This window comes from Lithobates pipiens, unplaced genomic scaffold (genome assembly GCF_037356315.1).
Source record: "Lithobates pipiens isolate NorthernLeopardFrog02 unplaced genomic scaffold, aLitPip1_a1.2 Scaffold_13, whole genome shotgun sequence".
In the NCBI taxonomy this organism is placed as follows: domain Eukaryota; kingdom Metazoa; phylum Chordata; class Amphibia; order Anura; family Ranidae; genus Lithobates; species Lithobates pipiens.
In genome coordinates, this window is record NW_027507718.1 from 397,613,182 (window position 1) to 397,636,796 (window position 23,615).

Sequence of the window (23,615 nt, forward strand, 5' to 3'; positions counted from 1 at the left end):
TACTAGAGTATGGGCCGACCCGAATATAAGCCAAGGCACCTAATTTTACCACAAAAAAAATAAAATAAAAATGGGAAAATGTATTGACATGAGTATAAGCCTAGGGTGGGAAAATGCAGCAGCTACTGGGTAAACAATGCCCATCTGCAGCCGTACCTTTAATTACTAAAACAGCGAGCGTCTCTCGCTGTGTTATGCAGTCTGTTCGGCGGCCGTCTCATCCTCGTCCGTGATAGACGGAACACTGATACAATGCTGGGAAACTGTATCAGTGTTCTGTCTATAACCGAGGAGGAGGCGGGGCTTTGTTACAATGGACAGCCGCACAGACCGCATAACACAGCGGGAAACACTCGCCGTTTTAGTAAAAAAAAAAAAAAAAAAAAAAAAGGTACGGCTGCAGATGGGCACCCTCACTCAAGTATAAGTCGTATAAATGGGCTGAAAAACTCGGCTTATACTCGAGTATATATGGTAAATTAAACATTTAAATATTTTTTTTATAAATACTCAAGTTAACTGGAAGCTCATATTTAATAATTTCCCGACCAGCGCACGCCGATGTACGTCGGCAGAATGGCACGGGCAGGCATATTGGCGTACAGGTATGGCCAATCTAAAATGCCGCCCTGCCATCGCGAGCACGCCGCCGTGCTCACGTGCTGGTTGGGACCCCCGTCCGGTCGCGGGTCCCGCGGACTCGATCGCCGCAGGCATACCCGCGATCGTCACACGGGGTGGCTGAACCTGGGGATGCCGTTGTAAACAGCATCTCCCCGTTCTCCCTAGGAACACTTAACCCCTACACTGCCACCACTGGTTAACCCCTTCACTGCCAGTGTCATTTACACAGGAATCACTACATTTGTACAGCAGTGATTGCTGTATAAATGACAATGGTCCCAAAAATGTCCGATGTGTCCGCCATAATGTCGCAGTGACAATAAAAAAAAATAAAAAAAATATCGCTGATTGCCGCCATTACTAGTAAAAAAAATATTAATAAAAAATGCCATAAAACTATCCCGTTTTGTAAACGCTATAACTTTTGTGCAAACCAATCAATAATCGCTTATTGCGATTTTTTTTTATCAAAAATATGTAGAAGAATACGTATCGGCCTAAACTGAGGGAAATTTTTATATATATATATATTTTTTTTTTTTTGGGGGGATATTTACTATAACAAAAAGTAAAAAATAATGCGTTTTTTTTTAAATTGTCGCTCTATTTTTGTTTATAGCGCAAAAAATAAAACCTGCAGGGATGATCAAATACCACCAAAAGAAAGCTCTATTTGTGGGAAAAAAAGGACGTCAATTTTGTTTGGGAGCCACGTCGCATGACCGCGCAATTGTCAGTTAAAGCGATGCAGTGCCGAATCGCAAAAAGTGGTCTGGTCTTTGGCCAGCGAAATGGTCCGAGGCTGAAGTGGTTAATTGACACTCTGCATGGCTGTGACCAACAGACCCACTACCCACCATTAGGACTATCAGAATGTGATCATGTCAGGTCATGGTAATCACATGGCTTTGTTTGTAAAGAGCTGTTAGTATATTTGTCTGTGCACTCGCTGTGTATAGAAAAAAACTAGTCGTAGTGTTGTTGTCAAGTTAAAGTTGTACTAAAGTGAAAAACGTTTCTTAAATTTAATGCATTCCTTGTATTAAAAGGTAAAAAACATTTTCTATTTCTCTCCCACCCCCACTTCCCTGTGTGAAGGGGAAGAGAGGGAAGAACAGATTTAGTGCTGTGCACGGCTGCATCTATTCTCCCCTCTGCCTCGTCACAGCATTTGAGCAGCAGCAGGAGCCATTGGCAATCAAATGCAATGAGGAGGAAGTGGAGGGGAGGGGCGGGGTCGCTATGGGGATACATGAAGAGGAGGAGCCAGGATCGCCGCTGGGGGACCCAAAAAGAACTTCCTTTCTGCATCACCAGCAGCCTAAAATGTGACAGTGGATGGTTATTGAGATAATAGGAGTCTTTTTAATGTGATAATTAGAAATAACCAAAACAGACAATTAGAACTGTGATGATATTTAACCACTTCCCATTTTCAAATGACATCCGCAGATGAGATCTCTCATCCTGGGTGATTGTCATATGAAGTCCCCGGCGGTATAGGGGGCGCGTGCGAACCAATCAATATACACTTATTGCAATTTTTTTTAACCAAAAATATATAGAAGAATACATAAATCAGCCTAAACTGAGGAAAAAATTATTAGAAAAAAAAGTGGGATATTTATTATAGCAAAAAGTAAAAAATTGTGTTTTTGTATATAGAGCAAAAAATAGAAACTGTTGATCAAGGTGATCAAATACCCCCCAAAGAAAGTTCTATTTGTGGGGAAAAAAATTGCTAAAAATGTCATTTGGGTACAGTGTGGCATAACCACGCAATTGTCATTCAAAATGTTACAGCGCTGAAAGCTGAAAATTGGCCTGGGTCCCTGGTTGGAAGAGTGAACTTGATAAAGATGATCTTTATGCCCCAACTCCTATATATTCTGCACAATACACCTATGGTACTCCCTCTGAAGCCGTTTAGAATTATTAACTAAATTTTTAGAGGTTTCATTTGGTTGGATAAACCCCCCAAGGATAAAATTAGACTTTTGTAGTTGTTCTAAGGAAGCGGGAGGCCTTACCCTCCCTAATCCTTGGGCTTATTATCTGGCAGCTCAGGCGCAACATTTACGGGAGGGGAGGAGGGGACCATACAATTTGAACCCATTAGGGCCCTGATGTGCTCGGCTTCTGGCCATGGCGATGTACCCTCGGGTATGGAGGCCCTAGCTTATGCAAAATCAAACAAACGATTCCCCACTTACGCTCTTATGCAGAAAATATGGAATAAACTTAAACAACTGCAGGGGGTGGAGGGCTTCACCGAGTACAGCCCAATATGGGAAAGTAGGCACTACGAGGAGCTACTGTCGCTGGATTGTGGTGCGCGGTGGAAGAGATATGGGGTCACACATGAGACACATTTTTACAGCAGGAAAGCAGACTCGCTTCCCCGATTTGAGGGAAAAATTTCACCTCCCACAATCAATGCTCTTCTACTACCTACAACTGCAACATGCAGTGAAGGCACAGGCTGGGGGGGCCCTGTGGTCTCTTTTACCAACTGCGATCTTTTGATATATGGCTAACTTATCACAGTTCCAGGGCTTTATCTCTAGAACTTACTCCATGGTCCTCAATGCTTACCTGGGGGGGATTTCTGCAGGCTGCATCAAATAAATGGGAGAGGGATGTCGGAACATTCAAGGATGAGCAATGGGAGGAGGCACTCCAGGCAGTACAAACTTGCTCAGTAAACGTGGCCCAGCTGCTATCTCAACTATATATTGTGCTCAGGGTACACTACACACCCGACAGACTGTTTAGGATGGGGGCGAGACAAGACTCCAGCTGTCCCAGGTGCGCGAGAGATCACGGGGACTTAATTCATCTGTTATGGAGGTGCCCCAAATTGCACTTATTCTGGACAGGGGTATTGGCCACCACTAACAGAGTGTATCAGACCACCATACCTGCAGACCCAAAGCCATGCCTACTCAGGATACTTGACGACATTCCCATTGGGGACAATGCTAGACAGGCCGTGGCCAGGGCCCTGTTCAAGCTCGTAAGCCGATCCTTCGGCATTGGAAGGCGACTGAGCCTCCGTCGCTGGGGGAGTGGATCGCCCAAATGGGGGACACCATTAGGATGGAAAAGTATGTCTTTCAGCATAGAGGACGACCAGAAATGTTTGCCAAACTATGGGCACTCTGGTTGGAAACCCCTGGTCTCTCTCCGGTTGATCTGGTCATGGACAGAATGTTGAGATAAAAGAAGGGGAAGGGAGGTTTGGGCTGAGGAGGCACTAAATGTAAGACACCTACCGTAGATAAATCTGAATAGGTGAACCAAAGCAGGGCCAAGATATACAGTGTCAACATCCATGGTAGATAGGATGATGTGGTATGGGGAGATGTGAAAAAATGCTTGAATATTCCTCTTGCAGGGTTGACTATGCTCCTATGTTATGATAAGAATATATTCTTGAGCAGTAAGCTGTAAATTATACATGTACGCTTTGTTATTTAATAAACTCTTTCTGATAAAAAAAAAAAAAAAGAGAAAATTGGCCTGGGCAGGGCAAGCAACACTTTTTTTTTTTTTTTTTACGTTTTGGATAGCGTGCAAAGGGATTAGAACACCGTTCATGTTTTTATTGCTGTCTGTGTCCCCATTAGCACGATTCACCCTCTGTATTTGTAACGTTTACCGTTATCACAGAGAGTCAAATTGAAAGATTATGGGTTGTCCCCAGAACAGTAATACAGGGGAAATCTTTCAGTGGGGACACTAGTTCTGTTCACCCTGGAGACAACCAGAAATGTCCTCACTTCCTGTTATGGCCATCGGACAGGAATTGATGGTAAATCTCTCAAAAATAGACAGAAAAAGGAAAAAAAGAAAAAGAAAAAAAGAAAAAAAGTTGACATGACAGTTACAAACCTTCCCCCTCTCCGTTTACTTACTCTATCCACAATAAACAAAAAAAGTTTTACCTAGATTTCTACATTAATGGCAATATAGTCATGTTTACATACACTAGAAAAAAGAACAGGAAACCTTTGTGGAGATGGATTGCAAGAGTACAGCATGTGCACATATTTACAAGATAAAATAACCATATTACATACTATACCACTATAATATTATATAATTATAATTATACATATTTCTTAACCCCTTCAGCCCCAGACCAATTTTCAGCCTAAGGACCAGAGGTCTTTTTACAATTTGGCACTGCACTGCTTTAACTGGTAATTGCGCGGTCATGCAATGTTGTACCCAAACGAAATTTGCATCCTTTTCTTCCCACAAATAGAGCTTTCTTTTGATGGTATTTGATTGCCTCTGCGATTTTTATTCTTTGCGATATAAATGGAAAAAGACCGAAAATTTTGAGAAAAAAAAGATATTTTCTACTTTTTGTTATAAGAAAAATCTAATAAACTCAAATTTTAGTCATACATTTAGGGCAAAATTTATTCAGCCACATGTCTTTAGTAAAAAAAAAAATGTCAATAAGCGTATATTTATTGGTTTACGCAAAAGTTATAGCGTCTACAAACTAGAGTACATTTTCTGGAATTTACACAGCTTTTAATTTACGACTGCCTATCTCATTTCTTGAGGTGCTAAAATGGCAGGGCAGTACAAACTCCCCCCTCCAAATGACCCCATTTTGGAAAGTAGACACCCCAAGGAAATTGCAGAGGGGCATGTTGAGTCCATTGAATATTTTTTTTTTTGTCCCAAGTGATTGAATAATGACACAAAAAAAAAAAAAGTTTACAAAAAGTTGTCACTAAATGATATATTGCTCACACATGCCATAGTTATATGTGGAATCGCACCCCAAAATATATTCTGCTGCTTCTCCTGAGTACGGGGATACCACATATGTGGGACTTTTTGGGAGTCTAGCCGCGTACGGCACCCCAAAAACCAATCACTGCCTTCAGGGTTTCTAAGGGTGCAAATTTTTGATTTCACTCCTCACTACCCATCACAGTTTCGAAGGCCATAAAATGCCAAAATAGCACAAAACCCCCCCCCCCCCCAAATGACCCCATTTTGGAAAGTAGACACCCCAAGCTATTTACTGAGAGGCATGTTGAGTCCATGAAATATTTTATATTTTGCCACAAGTTGCAGGAATATATATTTTTTTTTTTGCACAAAGTTGTCACTTAGGCTGCATTCAGTTTTTTTGCGGCGTTTACCGCGATTTGCGGCGTTTTTTTACCGCGATTTGTGGCGTTTTTACAGCGATTTTACCGCAAATTTGTGCAGGGCAAAAGGTCACCAATGTTAAAAGAAGAAAAACGCCCAAATCAGCCCGATTCGCGCGACAAAAAAGGGTCTGGAACTTGTTTGAGCTTCAGGCGTAGGGCTTCAGGCGACTTGGAGTGGAGATGTGAACCATCTCCATTGAGAATAATGGATTTTTTCCCCTCCAGCGTTTTGTAGCTTCAGGCGTCAAGCTACAAAACGCTCAGGTGTGAATGGGGTCTAAATGATATATTGCTCACACATGCTATGGGCAAAAGTCAAATTACACCCCAAAATAAATTCTGCTGCTTCTCCCGAGTACGGGGATACAACATGTGGGGGACTTTTTGGGAGCCTAGCCACGTACGGGACCCCGAAAACCAAGCACTGCCTTCCGGATTTAAATATAAAACGCTACCAAAAAAAACTGTTAGCGATCAGAGGGATCAGGCCTGACTCTGCGATCGCTGCAGTTATGCGTTTAGTGTTTTGTAAGTGACAGTGATCGATCGATACTGCACTTGGGTGGGCTGGGCGGAGGGGCACAACGCAGGTGCTAGCAGGTATCTGGGCTGATCCCGCTAACAATGCGTTTTTTTGGAACCCTAAACTGCTGGGGACGCTAGTATAGAACTGATCAGATCAGATATTGATCTGTTCAGATTCTATACCACTACGGGAGGTGTATGCTTTGCGCGTGGGTGTTAGCGGTACTGGCACTAACCTAGCGCTGCCTGGGGCGACGCAGACCCTGACCCTAAAACCTAATTGATATCACCCCCCGGGTGATCAGGGGGTTAAACCTTTATTGGGTAATAAATGGTGGGTGCCCTGATGCTATAAAAAGCAAACTAACCAGAGTCACCCGTAACACTTATACGGTGATCACTGGTGAAAGGGTTAACTAGGGGCAATCAGGGGGTTCAAATTTTTATTAGGTGGTATATGGGGGTCCCTGGTGCTATATAAAAACCTGACGGGGAACCTAAATAACTAACTGGCTAACCAGCGTCACCAGTGACACTTATACGGTGATCGCTGGTGAAAGGGTTAACTAGGGGCAATCAGGGGGTTAAAACCATTATTGGGTAGTATATCGGGGTACCTAGCACTATAAAAACCTGGCGGTGAACCTAAAAAAATAACTAGCTACCTAGCGACACTAATGCAGCGATCAGAAAAATGATCGCTTAGTGACACTGGCAAAAGGGGTGAAAGGTTTAACTCTAGGGGCAATCAGGGTGTTAAACCTTTATTGGGGGGTGGTAGGGGGCTACCCTGGACCTAACACTAACTGCCCTGACAGTTTTTACTTTTACAACTGACACTGAATGTAGTGATCAGTAAATAAATGATCACTGCAATCAGTGACACTGTGACTGGGGGGGGGGTGAGGGGGGAGGGGGATCGGGGAGCGATCGGGGGGGGGGGGGTTTGTGTACCTATGTATGCCTATGTGTTAGTGTAGTGTTTGGTGCACACTTACTTTCACTTCTCCTCGTAGTCCGGTCAATAAGACTGCCCCGAGGAGAATGACATCACTTCCTCCCTGCCTGTGTTTACTATACACAGAGGGAGGAAGCTTCTCATTCGCCAGGAGCGATCGAGAGGGGATGGCCAGAAACCAACAGCCATCCCCTCATCCCGGATCGCTCCTGCAGCGAAACGGATCGCCGCATCCAGCGGGAGGGGGACCCCCCACCCGCTGGAAGGCAAGTACGTGCTTGTGCCTGTACATGCCATTGTGATGACGTACAATGGCATGCGGCGGTCCTTAAGTGGTTAAGGTTTTTCTACTTCTTTTAACCACTTCGCATCCAGGCCAATTTTGACATTTCTCTCCTACATGTAAAATTCATAATTTTTTTGCTAGAAAATTACATAGAACCCCCAAACATTATATATGTTTTTTTTTTAGCAAAGACCCTAGAGAATACAAAGGCGGTTGTTGCAACCTTTTATCCCGCACAGCATTTGCGCAGCAATTTTTCAAACGCGTTTTTTTCAGAAAAAAAAACTGTTTCATGCTTAAAAAAAAAAAAAAAAAAACACAGTAGCCCAATTTTTTTGCATAATGTGATAGATGAAGATATGCCGAGTAAATAGATACCCAGCATGTCACGCTTCAAACTTGCACACGCTTGTGGAATGGCGCCAAACTTTGGTATTTAAAAATCCCCATAGGCGACGCTTTAAAAATTTTTACTGGTTACATGTTTTGCGTTACAGAGGAGGTCTAGGGCTAGAATTATTGCTCTCGCTCCAACGTTCGTGGCGATACCTCACATGTGTGGTTTGAACACCATTTTCATATGTGGGCGGGACTTACGTATGCGTTCGCTTCTGTGTACGAGCTCACAGGGACAGGGGCGCTTTAATTTTTTTTTTTTTTTTATTGTCAATTTCACTTTTATTTTTTTAGTTTGACACTTAAAAAAAAAAAAAATAAAAAAAAAAAAATTGGATTACTTTTATTCCTATTACAAGGAATGTAAACATCCCTTGTAATAGGAATATGGCACGATAGGACCATTTACACACCTCTAGGCTGGGAAGCCCAAAATCAAAAAAAAAAAATCAAAAAATCAAAAAAACGATCACGGCTTCCCAGCCAAGGTGGCGCCGATATTTTGAATGCAGAGACTGGGCGTGACGTCATAACATCGTGTCCGGCCTCCGAACGATCATAGAGACTCCGGGGACCATCTGGTCCGCCGGAAATCTCTATGGTATCATCTGGGGGCCGGCGGATCCTGTGAAATGAAGAGGAATACTTAAATGTTCTTAGTGATCTCCATGAATGATGTTTTACTCGCAAAATGCAATGATGACACAATTATTATGACACTTTCAATGAAATACAATTGGTGTTATGATATGAAACTAATAGCGTAATTAAAGAACCCAATATTAATTATTTCTTCAGTAAAAACTTAGCAATTAAATCTCTACAATCAAGGCAACTTCCACTGACAGTTCAATAAACTTTTTCATAAACAGTTACCTTAATTCCGAGAGTTCAGGAAAAGTATCAGGGAGATCAGGCATCTTGTATGTAAAGCCGTTAATGCCCACCTAAACATAAATACAAGCAAAACATATGTATTAACTGGGATTCTTTAGCAACAAAAACCTCCATCTAAAACAAACTTGTAAGGTGATGAGGTAGTCTGTGTACAGTTATAGCAACTTCTGCAGCAGGAACAGCCATGCACAATATCGCTAATCATCGTCTCACTGCCTGAGAAAATTTGGTGCCTGCTCCCCAGCGTGAGAGGAGGAGATCTTCAGAGGAACTTTGTTTCGAAGAATTTATAACATTTAGGCTCGGTTCACACTGGAAACAGCCGTGGATCACACAGTAACGCTGTGCGCCCCTGTTCTCTGTTTCAGGGATGAATTCAGGCAAAAAATGTGTCCCCGACTCGGCCCTGAAACAGAGCCAAAGACGCACAGCTTTTCTGTGCATGCCGCTCAGCAGCCGCCCCAGAGATATGGGAACTGGCTTCATAGAGAGCCAGTCACAATCTCCTGCTATGCAAACTGGATGCAGGAAAATCCGCATCCAATTCGCATAGGTGTGAACCCAGCCTTCCACACAGTCTGATCCTTTTACCCTCTAAAAGAAAATATGTTACTCCGGCATTTTATACTTCTGATATGTGTCTGTTGTACCATGTACTTGTATTAAAAACGATTTGTATTGCTTCTTTCGTGTGAAATACTTGCCGATCCCTCCAGTTCCCCTTCTTTCCTATTGCCAACTGACCACGCTAGGGCATGGAACCCCATCCAACCCAGCATGGTCAGTTTGCTTCTTTTCATTCTACTGGGGAGTACAGCCTGTCTGTATTTCAAATGGTCAGACTTCTGTGAACATGCCCCTCTGCACAGCTTTTCACTGGGAAGATCAATGTACTGCTGTTTCTCTGCCACCTGCTGACAAGCTCCCTACCCAGTTACTCAGTGTTTCTGTCTCTGCATTTTACCCAAGACTGTGTTCCATTCAAGCCGTTGCTGCTATGCCCTCCCCCTATTGTTATAAAGAATCTCTGCTCCCACCTCTATAAGCCCCTTATGCAGCTGTGGGGAAAAAAAAAAAAAAAAAAGTAGTATATGCGCGCGCGCACACACACACACCTTTTTTAAATTGAATGGGTTGTTTTACAAGGTAAACATTCACACATACTTTAACTGCCTTACACAATAATGCCTCCCATAGAAGACTTGATCCCCCCCATCAACACAGTTTGTGGAATGGGGTAATGCATTGACTTGGGTACAAGCAGAATGGCCACACACGGATCAAATCTTGGCTGGTCCCTGCTGAACCTGCTAAATTTAAATCCATGTATGGCCGGCTTAAAGAAAAAGTCATCACTTTCATCTGTACTGTTTATTATGTAAAGTGAGCAGGTCTATAATTAGATGTGTCACACACAATATCTGAAATAGCACAATTGGCCTCCATCTCCCAATTCCAGTTAGAAAACCACAGCTATACACATTTCTCAGACTGTATACTCACTTCAGAAGTGGGGACGGGTAGAGGCAAATCACTTATTAAGCCGTAGGAAGGGGCAGCAGGTTTGGCAGTGTTGTAGCTTGAAGAACCCGTCTCTGATATTGGGACTGATCGATTTGTTTCTTGTGTGGGGAAGGATGGCAGAAAAGGAAAGCCTGAAGAAGGAGGGTAAGGAGGATGCCCCGTGGTACCGCTGTACAAGCTAAAAGAAAATAAGAAAACGTTGTTATAATTCGCACTGGGATTTAGATTGTTCTACATAAAGCATTCACCTCACACACACCAGGAGTGCTGGCATTCACATAAATCAGCCTTACTGCAAGGACCTACGGAGCATTACTTACACTCTTATAACGCACATTAAACAATCATTACAATTTCTGGTGTGGGGAAGTGTTGCTTTCTTTTCCTCTAATAGCTGACAGGTTTGCTTTAAAGCTCATTTGTCAGCCATATTTTTTTTTTAAATAAAAAAAAAAAGTGTTTTGGGAGATTTTACCTCGTTCCCTTAATTGATGATCAAATAGAAAGTGGGGACATCTCACTAGTGGGGACACACCAAAAAAAAAAAAAAAAAAAAAAAGAAGAAGTGACAAGGGTTCCAGACAATTCCCCCTCTACATTAGAAAAAAAGGTTTTATTACTGTGTGCGATTCCAGTGATCACGTAACAAGTATTGGGAAAATCTGCTGCAGTAACAGAAAAATATTCCAGTAAGAATATCGAGAGCTGAGAAATCATTGCCATGTGATCGATTAGTTCTCAGGCTTAGGCAAGCCATAGACAGTGCATATTTCTTTACTAAAACCATGGGTTGAAGGAAAGAAATACAAACTACTCCCCCATCAACACAGACAGTGCTGACAGGGAAATCCCTCTTACTGAGACATTGTGTTCTCCTGGCGGTGGAAGCAAGCCCTAGCGCAAGAAGTCAGTGATTATTGCTAGCGGCTATAGCAGTTGCTAGCGATAATCGCAAGCAAATCAGCCAGGCTGGTTGTATCCAAGTTGATTGATTAGCTTGGTACATTCAGTCTTACCATACATGGTTCCAACCTCAGCCAGTTCCTGCTGAACCAGGCCGAGATTCAAACAAACAAACAATCTATGGCCAGACTTAGATTTTTTTGTTTTTTTATTAACGCTGTGTATAGACAGTTCGAATTTTGAATGGTCAACTCGAGTACAACCAGCCTGCCAGATTTACTTGTGATTATATACAGATGCTAGCAGTAATCACTGACTGACCGCTCCGAGAGAACACAATTTCTCGGCAGGAGGGATACCCCTGTCAGCACTGTCTGTATTGATGGGGGAATCATGTAAATTTCTTTCCTGCAACCCAACTTTGCAGGAAAGAAATTCACACTGTTTATGGCCTGCCTAACCCCATACATTTCCTTAAACAGTGCAGAACGCTGGGAAATTTGCATTTGTAGTGAATTGCTCCACACTGTAATCTGTCCTTAGCAGCAGTCTGAAGAAAGGTAAACAAAGGTTTAACACAGAGTTACCCTAAAATCCTATTAGAATACCAAAGATATTAAGCTGCGGATGAGGTTATTGACAGGCTAAGTAAGGATGAAGTTCAGCTGTCTGCTCTGAAGGGACCTGGCCTTAACATCAATCTTCCACTCCTAGAGTGGCTGCCATAAACAGATCAGGATATGAACACTCCAGTCTCATTTACTAGACACCTGATTTAAAGTGGCAGTGCACAGTATCTAGAATATGAAGCAGCACTGAAAATAGCAATCTAAACAAAATGCAATATTTGGATATCATACACAAAACAGGCAAAATGTGAATACAGATTAGACCTCATAAGCAGTTCACTCCAATGGCTGACTTGTTGGCTGCTTTATCCATGTATGTCTTAAAGGGCCAGTCCATATAGAGTTGTCATTACAACTGAGGCAGATGAATCCACTGACTTCTAACATCTTTCAGAAACCTTGGTTGCTGGGGCCACCACACTTCCCTCGATCTACCTCTGGTGGTGATTGACAATAAGGGACAGCCACTGAAAAATCTAGTCCATGGTGTCTCATTTGATCCATTAGAGTCTAGGCCTGAAACAACTAATCGATTATGGAAAGAGTTGTCAACTCTTTTCATAATCGATTAATCGGCCAGTCGATTAGTTGGTCTGCATACAAAATGCATTATTTGTTTACATATCACAAGACACAGTGCAGCACACATAAAGCTCAGTACACCGTCCATAAATATATATAAGTGCCCACGAACATGCGAATGTGTGAGGAGCAATGCCTGTGGCAGGAAGTGAGTGTTTTGAATGCAGAAGGTTTTTTTTACCTTGCTATAGGGGCACTCCAGAAGTAGGAGGAGCCAGAAGTGTTGATGGTGGACCCCAGAAGAGAATCGGGGCAGTTCCGTGCTAAACCATTACACAGAGAAGGCAAGTACTGTATTTACTGCCATATAACAGCACTTTTTCATGCTGAAAATCGGGTGCAAATAGCGAGTGTGTGTTATACGCCGATACTTCAATTTTAGCTGCCTTGGAGGGGAGGGGGGGGGGGGGGAGACAAGTGCCATCAGATTATATACAGTGAGAGACTCCTGTTTACTTGGTGGCCTCTGTAATAGGAAGTCCCGTCTCCTGGGCCCCCACTGGACCACTGTTCTGTCTATCATAGGAGATTCTCACTGTATGTAATCTGTCTGCGCTCCTCCTTCCCCCCTCCCTGTCCCCTCTAGGCTGCAGATGGGCATCGATCAGGCTGCACTGATGGCAATGGTGAGGCTGCTGCATTGATGGCAATGGTGAGGCTGCTGCATTGATGGCAATGGTGAGGCTGCTGCATTGATGGCAATGGTGAGGCTACAGATAGGCAATGATGAGGCTGCATGGATGGCAATGGTGAGGCTGCAGGTGGGCACTGACCCTTATTTTGCTTCAAAGTTCCTTATTTAAAAAAAAAAAAAATTTTCTTAAAATGAATGTGCGTTATAAGCTTGTGCATGTTATACGTCGATAAATACGGTGTATAACATGTTTGTTGTTTAAAAAAAATCTATAAAAAACAAAACAAAAAAACAAACAAACAATCACTTTAAAAGACTGTGTGCAGGGAAGATCAGCATCTGAACTCAGAGAAGGCGGAGGCTGATAGACTGGAGGCAATATAAGGCCTTACAATTACAACTTTTCCCAGCATTGTGTATTATATTTAAAATGATCATATCCATGAAAAAGTTTCTCATCTTTTAGTACTACTTTAATATAAAAGATTTATATGTCCCTTCCACACTTCATGTCTGACTCCTATTTAACCACTTCAGCCCCGGACCATTTTGCTGGCCAAAGACCAGACCACTTTTTGTGATACAGCACTGCGTCGCTTTAACTGACAATTGCGCGGTCATGTGACGTGGCTCCCAAATAAAATTGATGTCTTTTTTTCCCACAAATAGAGCTTTCTTTTGGTGGTATTTGATCACCCCTGCGGTTTTTATTTTTTGCACTATAAACAAAAATAAAGCGACAATTTTGAAAAAAGCGCATTATTTTTTACTTTTTGTTATAATAAATATCCCCCAAAAATATATAAAAAACATTTTTTCCCTCAGTTTAGGCCGATACGTATTCTTCTACATATTTTTGGTAAACAAAAAAAAAAATGCAATAGGCGATTGATTGGTTTGCGCAAAAGTTCTAGCGTTTACAAAATAGGGGATAGTTTTATGGCATTTTTATTATTTTTTTTTTTACTAGTAATGGCCACGATCAGCGATTTTTATTGTGACTGCGACATTATGGTGGACACATCGGACATTTTTGGGACCATTGTCATTTATACAGCAATCACGGCTATACAAATGCAGCGATTCCTGTGTAAATTACACTGGCAGTGAAGGGGTTAACCAGTGGGTGGCAGTGTAGGGGTTAAGTGTTCCTAGGGGTGTGTTACTAAGTGTTGGGGGCTGGGCTTTCATTTAGTGAACACTGATCTCTGCTCCAATCACATGGAGCAGAGATCAGCGTCACTTGTTGCTAGGCAGAACGGGGAGATGCTGCTTACAACGGCATCTCTCCATTCAGCCGCCCCCATGAGACGATCGCGGGTATGCCCGTGGCGATCGAGTCCGCGGGACCCGCGACCAGACACACGGGGGTCCCGACCAGCATGCGAGCATGGCAGGGCGGCATTAAAGATTGGACGTACCTGTACGCCAATATGCCTGCCGTGCCATTCTGCCGACGTACATCGGCGTGCGCTGATCGGGAACTGGTTAACATGGTTTCCTATGGGACACATTCACATCTATGCTTTTTTCAGCCGCTTTGTATTTGAAAAGGGTCGAGGACTTTATTCAGAGCAAAACGGTGCTTTTTTGGTTCAATAGACTTCAGTGGAGAAGCTGCAGAAATGCATGTATTGTGTTTTTGCAGCGATTTTCCTCATCACTGTGGTCAAAAACAAATGTTGCTTTGACCCCACTAACGATTAGAAAATCGAACAAACGTTCTTAAAATTCGATTTTTTTTAAAGACTTTATATATTAACTAAATTATAAACAAATTTTTTATAATTTTTTTTTTTGTAAACTACTGACACAGCTGCTTTCTTAGACCATTGGGTTGTTACGCCACCTTCAGGAGAGGACTAGGCAGAACATGTTAATAGGTTATAATAAAACTAGAACTTTCTAGTTCCGCCCAAGGGGTGGTTCCTTAGGCAACAAACCCCCTAGCCTGCTACTGCAGCCTCAGTACGTCAACAAACAGTATAACGGGAAGAAAAATAGGAGGGGCGGGTGCTGTGTCAGTCGGTGAACTACAGAGAAAAGGATTTTACGGCGAGTAGAAAAAAAAAGCAGACTGACAACTCTTTTCTTAGACCATCGGGACATCCCCAAGCAGTGCCAAAACGAGGGGTGGGAAAAAGAGCATAAAAACTTCACCCACAATGCCATGTGGGAACTAGGATAAAAACTCTACCCACAAAAAAACAACACTGTGTGGGAATAACGAAGAACTTTTTTACCCACAAAAAAAAAACAGAATGCTCCTCAATCTGGGAGTCACTACCTACAAACCGCCTCAAAACTTGCGGTAACAAATGCAACAGTGCATTTACTGAAAGGTACTGTGTTTTTACCAAAAACCAGGAAAATTTTTAAGTGCAATTGCAATTACACGCCCGCCTGCAAAACTTTGCGGGCAAAACAGGCATTGGCCAATGCACCAACATCTACCTTGTAGAATTTTGTAAAGGTGTGAACAAATGACCAAGTCGTCACTTTACACACTTGAGGGACAGACACTTGATGTCCGAAGGCCCAAGATGTTCCAATTGTCCTGGTGGAGTGGGCTGTGACTGGAAAGGGGGGCACCTGCCCCTTCAAGGTGTAGGCTTGTACTACAATCTGTCTGATCCACCTGGAAATGGTGGCCGACGAGACCGCCAAACATTTTTTCGGACCAGCCACCGTAACAAACAAGGAGTAACAAAAAAGGGAGCTGTAGCAGACAAATACACCCTCAGAGCCCGGACCACATCCAGGGAATGGAGGGCCACCTCTTTAGGATGTGTCGGTTTAGGACACAGAGATGGTAACACAATAGGGGTTATTTACAAAAGGCAAATCCCCTTTGCACTACAAGTGCACTTGGAAGTGCAGTTGCTGTAAATCTGAGGGGCAGATTTGAAATGAGGGGAAGCTCTGTTGATTTCATCATCCAATCATGTGCAAGCAAAAATGCTTTTTTTTTTTTCCTTGCATGTCTCCCTTGGATCTAAATTGACTGCACTTCCAATTGCACTTGTAATGCAAAGTGGATTTGCCTTTAGTAAATAACCCCCAATGTCTTCATTAATGTGGAACGCCAAAACCACCTTCGGCAGAAAAGAAGGTTGCGGACGCAACAGAGCCAACAGAGGGATCTCTCTGATATTTTCAAATGGCGGTTTCTGAAGCGCTGACAACACCAGGTTCAGATCCCACGGGGGTAACAGTGGACGCACGGGAGAAACTAAATGTCGGACCCCTTGAACAAAAGTGCTCACTAGAGAGGGAGACGCCAGGGGTCGCTGAAAAAAAAAAAAAAAAAAGAGAGACAGCCAAGGCTGATATTTGCCCCTTAATGGTGCTTAAAGCGGGATTCCGCTGCCGAATCTTTTTTTTTTTCTGTGTCTTTTTTATGCGTTTACTAATGTGTTTTTGTACTCACTACTTGTGGCTTTTTACTCCCCGGCTTGCCGATTTCTTGCGGAAGAAACAGTTTTAAAAATTCATGCCGGCTGTTTCCATATTGCTTGTGGGCATTTGAAGCCTACAAGCATTTCCTTCGGGGATGCGGTGATGCTGTGCTCCCAGCATTCACCGCTCGATCCCACGCATGCTCATTGATAGCAGCGAGCAGCGCCGTAAAACTTCGGGATGCCATCACAACGGGCGGTGTCCTTGGAAGTTCCCGCCCTGTTGTGATGGCAACGAAATAAACAATGGTGCCTTCTGACACGCCCTCGTCACATGACTGGCGTCATGCAACGCCGAAATATCACGAGATTTCGGCAGGACAGCGTTCCCCACTGATTCATGGAAACAATGTGAGAAACCTCCCAGGGGACTTTGCGGAGTCGGGGAAAGGCGATAACCACGCCTACTCCCACGGGAGGAGAGCCCAGAAGTCACCTTTGAAATGTAAATTAAAAGTTAATTACGGCGAGCGGATTTTTATAAAGGTTCATTTTGTCATCTATGGGAGAAACACTATGGCTTGTGAGCTTTTTAAAATGGGAGTACAACACCGCTTTAAAGCCAATTTCTGGTCTACTCCCTGCTGTAGAAACAGCAGGATCCTTGATATAGAAAAGGAACGCGGACGCCAACCTTTCTCCTCACATGGAGATGTAGGCCTTCCAGGTACGATGATATATCTTCCGAGAAGAAGATTTACGTGTTCTCAGCATAGTCGGAATCACCGAGTCCAAAAGACCCGGTTCCTCAATACCTGGCTCTCAATAGCCATGCCGTTAAAACCAGCGATGGTAAAGCAGGATGGAGAATCGGACCTTGAGACAGCAGGTCCTCTCGTAACGGCAGTCACCATCGAGCATCCGCCACCAGGCGCACTAGGTCTGCGTACCAGGGACGCTGGGGCCAATCTGGGGCAATCAGTATTACTGGAATCCCCTCAGCCTCCACTCTGCAGAGCAGACGTAGTAACAGTTTCAGCGGAGGAAAGGCATAGATCAGCTGGTACTGATCCCACGGAGCCACCAGCGCGTTTGACGTGTCTGCCCAAGGATCTCTTGTCCTGGACGCGTATCTCGGCACCTTCTGATTGAGACAAGAGGCCAGAAGTTCCACGTCTGGTGTGCCCCATCACCGGGGATGTAAATGGCTGATAGGGCCGGTACATGTCGCTCTGCCCACTGAAGGATGTGACGACCTCCCGTGCGGCGGCCAAGCTTCTTGGGTTCCTCCTTGGTGATTGACATATGCTACCACCGTGGCTAATCGGACACCCTCAAAGTCTTATTGACCATGTGGAGAGGCGTAGCCTGATTGCTCGCAGCTCGAGCACATTGATCGGCAATTTGGATTCCTCCTCCGACCAGAGGCCCTGGGTCGACTGAACTCCCATTACTCCACCCCAGCTGGTTAGGCCGGCGTTCGTCGTGATCACTGTCCAATGCAGAGGTAGGAACAACTTCCTGTACCGAAGTGCCGGGGACCTCAGCCACCAGAGCTGGTAGTCCCTAACTGACTGGCTCACCTGAATCTGCCGATCCAGGGATAAAGGAGATATGTCCCAATTTGTCAAGATCTCCTTCTGCAAGACTCTGGTATGAAACTGGGCATACAGTACTGCCTCGAAGGAGGCCACCATGAGTCCCAGGACTCGCATGCAGAAGCATAGCAATGACCACCTGCTGTTCATCAGCAGTTTCACCACGGATCTGAGAGTCTGCAGCTTGTCTGAAGGGAGAAACACTCTCGCTTCCATGGAGTTCAGCAGTAAGCCTAGGTACTCCAAACGCTGAGTTGGTACAATCAGCAACTTTTTTTTAGGTTCAACAGCCACCCAAATTCCTGCAGGGTCTGCATGGTGATGGCCACATCCTTCAACGCGGAGGCGGAAGATGCTCTCAGGAGATCGACTAGGTAACCTACGATTGCGATCCCGCGTTGTCACAGCAACGCCAAAACAGGAGCCAATACCTTGGTAGAGACTCGGGGGGGGGGGGGGGGGGGGGCTGATGCCAAACCAAAGGGGAGAGCCACCAACTGGTAGTGGGCTTCCCCAACTGCATTTTGCAGAAATTTCTGATGCCGAAGGCATATGGGTATGTGCAGGTCCGCATCCTGGATGTCTAAAAACGCCAGGGAGTCCCCTTGGTGGAGAGCAGCGACTACTGAGCGAACTGTTTCCATTCTGAACCTCTGTACTTTTACAAAGTAATTGAGGGCCTTTAAAATGGAAGTAAACCCTTCCAAACAACTTTGACCTACAGGTAAGCCTAGATTAAGGCTTACCTGTAGGTCCAAGTAATATCTCCTAAACCTATATGGTTTAGGAGATATTTGCCCGAAAATGGGCACCGCTGTCTACGGCGCATGCGCCGTAGACAGCGGCGCGCAGGCGCACTAAATGCAGCAAGTCCAAGAATGGATTTGCCTAATTTGTCGACTCCCGTGCGCATGCGCGGGAGTGACGTCATCGCGGCTCCGCCGAATGGCAGCGTCGGAGCTCCGAGACGCGACTCCCGTGCGCATGCGCGGGAGTGACGTCATCGCGGCTTCTCCGCTGTCATTCGTCGGAGCTGCGAGAGACGCCACAACCAAGATGGATGCGGCGGACTACAGGTGACAGCGGCGACTTCGCTGGCTCCTGTGTCAGGTAAGTGACACATAATGAGCTACTATGCGATGCATAGTAGTCCATTATGCTTTACCTTTGCAGGGAAAAAAAGAGGAAGTAAACCCATCAGGGTTTACTTCCTCTTTAAGTCCAAGATTGGACGTACCCCTTCATTTTTGGGGACTACAAACAGATTGGAGTTGAACCCCTGGAAACGTTCCGGAACAGATACCATCACTCCGCAACTCAGCAGGTTCCTTACCGCCCCCAATAGGGCCTCCCAGCGAGCCGGGAGTACGGGTATACTGGGGAGGGGAAGAATCTGTTTGGTGGCCAAGAGAGGAACTCTATCTTGTAGCCAGAGGAAATCAGATCTTAGACCCATTGGTCGGACAGCCGAAAGGCCCAACGGGCTGCAAACTCCCAAAGGCGACCCCCCACCCGTGTTGCGGGTGGGGGCAAACCTTAATGCGGTAGCACTTTTGCTCGCAGGCTTGTTAGGCTTTTTGTCCATTTTGTCCTTCAGAGGTCATCCTGTCAGGCTGGGAACGCTTAGCCGAAGTCCCAGGTGGACGAAAAAGCCGCCTGTGAGCGGAAAAAGAGGGCCCTTGCCTGCGGCGTGGCTCCTTAGCCTTCCTGGCCTGTGGGAGTAGTGTACTCTTACCATCTGTGGCATTTTTAATAATGTCATCTAATGAGGCTCCAAAGTGCCGCTCGCCAAGGAAGGGTAGATCAGTCAGGGCTTTTTTAGATGCCTGGTCAGCCAACCAGCATTTTAGCCAAATCAGGCGCCTCGGCACCACTGCGGACACTGAAGCCCTGGATAACAAAGGGAGAGTATCCAGGCCTTGCACTAACTGGTCTGCTAGTTCCACGCAGACAGGAGAAGCCTGTTGTTCCCCCAATTTGCGGTGCAAAAGTTTTGCCCACTCAGTAAGTATCTGAGACACAAGTGCGGATGCCAGTACTGGTCGCATTGCTGACCCCACAACCGTAAACAAGGAACGAGCCACTGCCTCGGCCTTCCTGTCCGTGGGGTCCTTAAAGGCAGGAGTCCCCTCTACCGGGATCGTGGTTACTTTGTTTAACCTAGATACTGGGGGTCCACGACCGGGGAGCCGACCATTTTTTGAGAAGGCTCTCCTCAAAGGGGTAACGCACCGCCATGTATTTGGGGACCGAAAAGGTCAGTTGCGGTCGACCCCATTCCTTGTATATGAACTTATCGAAATAAGTCAGATACAGAAACACCTTAGGTGTACAGGCTGGCTTACAGGACCCAAAAGGGACCGCTACATCAGCAGAAGGATCTGCTGGCTCCTGAATTTTCAGGGTATCACTCACAGCTGTGATAAGTGTTCCAACAAGAGCTTTATTGCGCACGGACCCAAACGGGGAATCATCCTCACTGTCCGAACGGTCCTGGTCAGCGTCGTCTGAAAACGGCAGAACGGATCACCAGCCTCAGCAGGGCCCGAGTCTGCGTCAGAGCTCTCCCCTGAGGGCGGGTTTTTTTTTTACCCCCTTTCCGCCCACGCACCGCCTCCATCTTGGCAACGAACGAATTAAAGAGGAGCTGCACCTTTAAGAAAAATATTTAAAAGCCAGCAGCTACAAATATTGCAGCTGCTGACTTTTAAATAAATTGACACTTACCTGTCCCAGGGTCCAGCGATGTCGGCAGCAGATGACGAGCGATTGCTAGTCTCTCTGCTGCCCCCGCCGCCATCCTCTGTCAGGGAATCGGGAAGTGAAGCATTGCGGCTTCACTGCCCGGTTCCCTGCTGCGCGTCTCCACTGGTCCCCGCTGTGTCCTGGAAACTGTGTGTTTCCCAGAACACAACGGGGGGTGGGGGGGTGGGGGTGGATCATCTGTGGCTAGCTGCGGCTAGCTTGTCCCAGAAGTGGGTGCAGATACCTGGATTATCCAGGTATCTGCACCCCCCTCCCCCCTGAAAGGTGCCGATTGTGGCACCAGAGGGGGGGGAGGGATCAGATTAGCGGAACTTGCACTTCAGGGTGGAGGTCCGCTTTAAGGACCGCCGACAAAGCGTCCAGAGGCACTGCACTGTCTGCATGCAAACTGGTTGCTATTGCCTGGATTTCGGGGGGAGAAACACCAGTTTCTGAAGCTATACTGACCTACCCTGTCTGTTGAGGACTTAGGACAGTGACGGTCCCTTATTATAGGCTTACCTGTAGGTACAAGTTTAAAAATAGACAATACAACCGCTTTAAAGTGGTTGTAAACCCTTGCAAACCACTTTGACCTACAGGTAAGCCTAGATTGAGGCTTACCTGTAGGTCCAAGAAATAGCTCCTAAACCTACACGGTTTAGGAGATATTTTCCGAAAGACAGGCACTGCTGTCTACGGCGATATGCCGCGAGTGGCGGCTCCCGTGCGCATGCGCGGGAGCGACGTCATTGCGGCTTCGTCGAATGACAGCTGTGGAGCAGCGAGACCCACCGAGAAGATGGATGCTCCAGACTCCTGTGTCAGGTAAGTGACACATAATAGACTACTATGCGATAGTAGTCCATTATGCTTTACCTTTGCAGGGAATCAAAGAGGAAGTAAACCCATCAGGGTTTACTTCCTCTTTAAAAAATCACTTCTGCAGCGATCACATTAGATGGCCCAATAATCTTCACTCTGCTAACATATTTCAAGATTTCCCAAAGAGTCAGCTGGGTACACACACAATAAAATCAGATGGACGGAGTTTGGCTCTACTCAAAATGAATGTATTACTTTGAAAGGAACCCTTCAATTTTTTTTTTTTTCAACTGCAGTAGAAACTACATTCCACTGCTAGAACAAAGGGGCAATCGATTCCACAAGAGCAATGTTTCTATTGTCAATAAAACATACCATTATTACTTACTAAGGAAACGTGCCTGAAGCTGGGGCTAGTGTAGGAGGATTCTTCCAAAACTCTTCTAACAAATTCTGCACTATTTTCCCAAGATCAGAGTGCATAGTAAACTGAGGAAAGAAAGCAAATAAGTAAATTGTTTGCACATATAAAGAAAAATAGATTTTCCCACTTGACGTTAATAGGGCTGAGAGACCTTTTACAGGCACTCGCCTCCATTCATAGCTGTACTATAGCTTCCATGAATGAAAATCGATCTGCGAATGGAGGAAAGGTGGGTGAAGGAAAAGGTCTGCCTCCTCCATTCATAGTCTGCTTTTCATTCAGGGAGGGGGGCAGAGGACAGAGGATTTTAACTACAGCTGACACCAGCACAAAGGACATTTTGGATTAAATGCAGTACTGACGCTTGTGCTGATTTTTTTTTTTTTAAACAAACGTTTTACCCAAATTTAGACTTTAATGCTAATAACTGAAGTATTACAGTATTGTTTAAAAGTACTATTTAACAATTTTTGTACATTTTCTATTTTTCAACTTTTTTTTTTGTTTTTAGTTTGGCAAATATCAAATAAGCAAAATAATATCTTGGTCTCCTTTTCAATCTTCATGAGACTGCTTAGTAGTAGGTTGTAAAAAGCCTGTTATTAAAGCCAGCCATACACGAGTAAGCAAAGCCGGAGAGGGCTGTAAATGGGGCACTCTACCGGTGTATAAAGAAGCATTCGGGTGGCAGTGCAGCCACCTGAATGCTTCCAACTGATAAGAAAGTCTTGCTGCTTGCTCGCAGCAGGGCTAAGTGTTACAAAAATCTACCTGCCCAATGTCTGGAACTGCGTGTGTTGGGCGATATAAATTGTGCATTCCTGCAGGGAATAGGCTGACAAAAGCCCAGGCACCAGGACGCAATTGCTAGTCGCCATGGTGACCTGGCACCTGGGATTTGTCGAGCCCTGAGCTAAAATAGTTAATAGGTAAAATAGTACTTGGATTTACATGTTTTACAATTACTTTCAATATAATACTGCATTACATATGCAATTTTGTCAACAGTTTACCAACCTAGGCATAGTCTAGGTCAGTGATGGCAAACCTTGGCACCCCAGATGTTTTGAAAGTACATTTAACATGATGCTAATGCACTCTGCAGTGTAGTTGAGCATCATGGGAAAGGTAGTTCCAAAACATCTGGGGTGCCAAGGTTTGCCATCACTGGTCTAGTTTTACATTAATGCGGTGCGACAAAAACGTGATCTGTGCGTGCCTCTCTGCATTCAAATCACACTGCCCTTGAAATCTGTAGCAGGTGTCAGTGCAATCTTAATGACACCCCAAATTCAGGTTGCAAATGCAGTGCGTTTGCCGGTACCAGATAGCATGGTATAAATCTACCATGCGATCCAGTTGCAGTGCAATCCCAAAATTAGTGCATGCACAACTTAGGTGCGATTTGAGCCTATTCAAAATTGATGGCCTCAAATCGAATCGCACCGAATTGCATGTGAATTGAATAGAAATGTGGTGCGGTC

The 23,615-nt window shown here is 44.8% G+C and overlaps 1 protein-coding gene across 1 annotated transcript in view; it reads right to left on the bottom strand.

The window, feature by feature from the left end:
- The window catches only part of VPS37A (VPS37A subunit of ESCRT-I), a 66,353-nt gene that overhangs the window by 23,649 nt on the left and 19,089 nt on the right, over window positions 1-23,615 (bottom strand). The window contains exons 4-6 of the mRNA XM_077477405.1: window positions 22,096-22,196; window positions 10,373-10,571; window positions 8,849-8,919 (exon numbers count right to left, since the gene is read on the bottom strand). Of these exons, the coding sequence (XP_077333531.1) occupies window positions 8,849-8,919; window positions 10,373-10,571; window positions 22,096-22,196 (371 nt within the window). The remainder of the gene's footprint in view (window positions 1-8,848; window positions 8,920-10,372; window positions 10,572-22,095; window positions 22,197-23,615) is intronic.